Source organism: Trypanosoma equiperdum (assembly GCF_001457755.1).
Source record: "Trypanosoma equiperdum strain OVI genome assembly, contig: ctg_788, whole genome shotgun sequence".
NCBI lineage: Eukaryota > Euglenozoa > Kinetoplastea > Trypanosomatida > Trypanosomatidae > Trypanosoma > Trypanosoma equiperdum.
In genome coordinates this window covers 476-5,888 of record NW_027124740.1, presented here as the reverse complement: position 1 = coordinate 5,888, position 5,413 = coordinate 476, and the positions used below count along the sequence as shown (strand labels likewise).

General features: G+C 40.7%; 2 protein-coding genes across 2 annotated transcripts; both read left to right on the top strand.

Annotated features, from left to right (window-relative positions):
• Positions 1-920: 920 nt before the first annotated feature.
• TEOVI_000367800 (hemolysin-III related, putative) lies at positions 921-1,970 on the top strand (the record flags this gene model as incomplete). Its single annotated transcript, XM_067226550.1, has 1 exon — positions 921-1,970. The coding sequence occupies one exon, from the start codon at positions 921-923 to the stop codon at positions 1,968-1,970; it is 1,050 nt and encodes a 349-aa protein (XP_067082651.1).
• Positions 1,971-2,877: 907 nt separating this feature from the next.
• On the top strand, positions 2,878-3,795 carry TEOVI_000367700 (uncharacterized protein; the record flags this gene model as incomplete). Its single annotated transcript, XM_067226549.1, has 1 exon — positions 2,878-3,795. One exon carries the CDS (start codon positions 2,878-2,880, stop codon positions 3,793-3,795), a length of 918 nt encoding a protein of 305 aa, XP_067082650.1.
• Between the last annotated feature and the right edge of the window lie 1,618 nt (positions 3,796-5,413).

Below are 5,413 nucleotides of genomic sequence, written 5' to 3'. Positions count from 1 at the left end.
GAGAGAGAGAGAGAGAGAGAGAAAAAAAAACGTCAGGTAATGCGGCTTTGATGATATCATCTACCGTATTCGGTATATAGACTGTTGTTCGTGTTGTCTCCCCACCCACCTTTTTTTTAAACACCATTTAATATATCCATTTTGATTTTTTTTTCTTTCGGGAAGTATTGTGGGTTGCTGAAGGACGGGTTTCACACAATGTTTTTCTGTTGTAATTTTTTTTGTTATATATATATATATATAAGCCTTACCATTTACGCTTTTTCACTCGCTGTAGTGCCCACGTTGTGTTGCCTGCATGTAGTTATCTCGTATATTAGCGTACACGTGACGAAGTTGAGGAAGCAAAGGGGGAAAAGTGCTACGAAGAGGGACCGGAGAAACGATGATAAAAAAAGAAAAAAACCCGACATAATTGGTTATTTTCTTGGTATAAAATAAATATGCGCTCGCACATTCCTTTCTTGTTTCCCCCACGTAACCCAACACATATCATTTTTTAGGTACGCACGCAATTATTTTACATGGCGCCCGCCCTGCTCTTTCTTTTTTTTTTCACCTTTCATTTCCCGTCTGGTGGTGGGAATCAAAATCACGGCACAATCGCTCCACTGTTATATTAAATGCGGTGGAGAGGGGGGGTTGTCTTCCCTTTTTTTCTTTTGTTTTACGGTGTGTTTTTCCGCTTACATACGTGTATCCACGTAGGAATTTTCGAGTATGCGCCTTGATTCCTTTATATTTGTCACTAAGTTAAAAGATTTGTCTCATTACTTGTTTAAAACTCACTCGTTTGGGTAGGCTTAGTCGTCGGTATCGTGGCCATAAGGAATCCGGTACATTCGACTGGGCAGGCAAAAATTCTCGTGTGCGACAGAACTTTTACGACACGCAAAAGCATCCATTCTGAAGTTTAAAAGATGATTTCATCGAGATTTCGAGGGGAAAACGTGAGCTCGGCATCAACAACCATCACAACAAATGGCGGCGATCAAAGTGAGAAAACATGCAGTTCCTCCTCAAGCATGCGTGCGACTGAGGCGCCAGTACCGTACAACAGTAATCCAGATCTTCCATTGTATACTGTCGATCAGGTTCCACCCCATCTTGCGGAAAATTTATACATTCATACCGGCTATCGCATGAATTATAGTGCAGGCATGTGCTTCCGTAGTGTTTTGGCTTTGCATAATGAAACTTTTAACGTATGGACGCATCTTATTGGGTTCGTCATATTTCTCATTGTCTCTTTTGTTTTTTCGATCGGAGTTCTGATTCCCAGGTTGACGGACCGTCCAGGGGAGGGCAGCGAAACCGGTGGCAGTTCCTTCCCCGACACGGTGTCTCTGCTTGGTTTCCACTGGCCGACACTTTCTATATTTGCAGTGTATTCTGTGAGTTGTCTCATGTGTATGCTCTGCAGTGCGGCCTTTCATACGTTGATTCCTCACAACCATCCAGTAATATACCGCATTGCTCATACATTGGATTACTTTGGCATCACCTTCCTTGTAGTTGGGTCATTTCTGCCCATGTGTTACTTCTGCTTTGCATGCAAACCGCACTTGAGATATATTTACCTTATTATGGTGTCGCTGTTTGGTGTTGGTGGGCTTGTGGGTCCCTGTTTTCGAAGGTGGACTGATCCAGCTTACATGTGCGCAAAGATCACCTTTTACGTTTGTATGGTTGGAAGCGGTCTCTTGCCCGTTTTTCACATTTACTTAACACTTCCCAGTAGCGCCACGGCATCGGTTGTACAAGGTTTATTACTTATGATGGGTCTCTATGGAGTGGGTGTTATGATTTACGCATTGAAAGTGCCTGAGTCCTTGTACCCTGGCGAGTTTGATATTTATCTTTCCAGTCACCAATTGTGGCATGTTTTTGTGCTGTGCGCAGCTGTTGTTCACTTCTTTAATTGCGCTTCCATGTACATTAACTTTGATAAAATGGCGCTCAACTGCTAGCGGCGAAAAAAAAAAAGTATTTATTTGTGAATTTACGTAATGATGCGATTGCACACGAACGCAAACGTCCGCATATGTGTGTGTGCGCATACGTGCATATGACGAGGGAGAAAAAAAAGAGAGAGGGAACATCCACCTAAAGTGAGGGAATGTGAATGTTTTTTTTTTAAATGTTGTTGTTGTGTCCATTTGCCTAGTAGTCGATTCAGATTTTTTCTGTACATGGTTTAATAATGAGACGAGAGAAAGAAAATAACTGTGGAGGGAGTACATATATATATATGTGTGTGTGTGTGTATGTGGTTGCGTGTGCATTTAAGAACACAATAAAAAATAAAAAAGCGAAGAAGGAACGGGAACCGTGTCACTTCATTATCTGCTGAGGCACGCGATGGGTTCTACACGCACCTCTCCCCATACTCTTGTGTGGTTATTCTTGGTTTATCTCTCAGACATAATATATTTACCATAAGTTGTTGTTCACCCGCTGTGCTAAGGTCTGTGGGACGCGATAATTTCACACATGTGGTAACGAGGCATTCATCATTCTTTTCTGTTTCTTCATCTTGAGAGGACGGTTTATATTTCGTGCGTTTGTGGGTAACTTTAGTTGATAACAACATATGGTTAATTCTTTTTTTTTGTTGCTGTGCCGTTGTTTGGCGTCAATTTTAACCCTCCATCTTCTCCACATCCCCTCCATTTATTTGTGAGGTGTGTTGTGAAGGTATTTTTTTTTTTTTAATTCCTATCCGTAATTTAAACAGAAATATCCCAACGTCAAAAAAGACAAAAAAGGGAAAGAGTGTGAGTTCATAGTACAGATTGAGATAGGTTTATAAACATTTATATATAGTTAACCCAGTGAATAGGTATCAGCAACAGGCGGGACCCTGCGTTTACTTGCATGAAATCATTGGAAGATTTGAACGGATGCGACATTCTTAATCGCGTTGAAAAGGCATTGCGGTTGTGCGAACAGCAGCGAGCCTGCCAACAACACATGCTTCAACTCTTGACAACTGTTGAACAAACTCTTGAGGCCACTAAATCCGACTTACCGCGCACTCCTAAACTCACAGTACCGCAAAATACGCCTTTAACGTCCCGTTATTCACAACAGTGTATTGGCAAAATCAATTCAAGTGATGATTCCGCACAACAATTTCACAGTAAGGCGGAGGTCACTTCATCGCTTCGTAATGTCGTTTATGTGCTTGATCAACTCAACTACAGAGCCACTGCCGCGTTGTTAGACTTGTCAGCGCGCGTTAGTTGCATCGACAAGCGGGTGCAGCACCTCACTAATATTTCTAAGAGAAATGTGATGGCAATAAACGAGCGTATGGAAAGAATTAAGCAAGAAGCAGCGGTGGGAGCCACTTCATTGGCTGTTATGGCGACAGTTGTGCGTCTTGGTTGTAGTGAATCCGAAATGGAATTCGCATGCCACCGTGAGGAACAAAATGGGGTTGGGAGCGTTGCAATGCGGTCGGAACCCACTTGCAGTAGTGCCATACGCACGGCGTGGAAATCTCTTGAGGAGGCGGAGGCTTCCGCCATTATGAGTTCAGCTGAAGCTCATGAAGCGGTAGCGAACACAACATGTGGCCTCTTGCGTGCGAGTCTAATGGAGGAATTTAAGGCGCAACGTTATTTTCCTTCGAAACGTGTTTGGCAACGGCGTCGTGACGGTCAGGCGGAGTGGAGTCGAAAACTGCGGGAAGCGGCTGCGCAGCGAAAAGTGACGGCGTGTGTGAAGTGGCAGCGCCACGAAAAGGCCGTTGATGAGGCGATGGATGGCGAGTTCATTGGGGAACTTTAATCACATGCGCAAAAAAATAAACAAATGAAGTGGGGAATCTATTGAGTTATACATTTGTAAGCTACCGCTATGGGGTGCGGTGGAATTCTGTTCTTCACAGGGGTGACGTAACGCATGTTGTGTTCATATTTCTTTTTTTTTTTAATTCCTTCAGCTGTTTTTTTCTCTTTTCTTTTTAGTTTATTTACATGTATGAGAACATATTATTATGTATTGTTTCATCCATTGTGAAGTCATTGGTTTATTATTTTTATGATTATTATTGTTGTTGTTGTTCCAGTCGAATTTATAAGTCACTTACTGCTTGTGCATATTGCTTCCGTGTCTTCTTCCGCATGTTTGAATTGCTGCATTTTACTGCTTTTCTTTTCTTTTTTTTATTTTCGTTCTTTTGACTCCCCCACTAATTTATATTCATCGCAAATACAAATGTTTATTTGTACTTTAGCATTAGCGTTTCAAGCGAACACATATTCAAGTGGAGCCGAAACAAACAGAAAACAAAACCAAGGGAATAAGCACTAAGTGCAAGTGACGGACAAGACAAATACATCAAACAGTTTATTTTCAAAAAAAAAAGGAGGAAATATAATTACATTTATACAAGGAAAAAAGAGAACAAACATAGGAAGAACAGTAGAAAAATAACTTGTGCAGGGAAATAACCGCGACTTCACACATATATATATATATATTTGGTTCAAGGAAGAGAGTCTTACTCGCCTCGGGGGGAAACCACCCAATCTCAGTGAAGGTTAGTTTGTTTTTTTTTTTTGTGTGTGTGTGTCTGGACGTAAAAGAAAAGAGAGGAAAGAAATAAAAGAAAAAGGAAGAAAGAAAGAAAACAAAAAGTGACGTGAAGGCGGAGATCAAACAAAAAGGAAGAATAAACACCGTACGGGTAGATTCATACCTTATTGGTAAAGTCGGGGCGCTCGCGTGTTTGGGTGTTTGTGTTTGTTTTTTTTTTTTACTTAGAGGAAAAGTAAAAGAGGAAAGGGGAAAAAAAAACTCCAGCGCAGCCTCTTCTTTTCCACATTTTTACGGGTTAGTTGTCATTTGACGGGTTCACGTCCTTTTGGTTTCTTTGTTTACTTCGGTTACTTTGTTTATTCCTTTCTTTTCTCGCCTCCCGCCTTTTTCTTCTTCTTACTCTTACACTTTTCATTGTGTCATTTACTGTTACTAATTATAATTGTCATTCGCTCCTCTTTTCAATCCACTCCATTTATTTTTCCAATTCCGCTTCGACTTCGAACTCTAATTTTGGTTTGAAAAGGTATATATATATATATATATATATATATATCCAAACAAACAAATAAATATATTTAAGAGAGAAAAGAGGTGCAGAGGTACTGTAACTTTCAGTTACACGTTCAATCGAGATTTACTTTGCCGTTGAGCCGGAAAATATAAATAAATAAATAAAAAGCGAAAGTGAAAGTGAGAAGGTTGCACGTACGCCCATACCAAATAAATATTTTTAAGTAAATAGAGGAAGTAACAGGAAAAGGTGTTGTATTTTGTATTTATATCTCTTTTCCTCATACGTGGTGAAGAGCAGAGGGTCTCCAAGCGTGAAGCAGAGCTCTTCATCATTGTCTCAACTTCCATT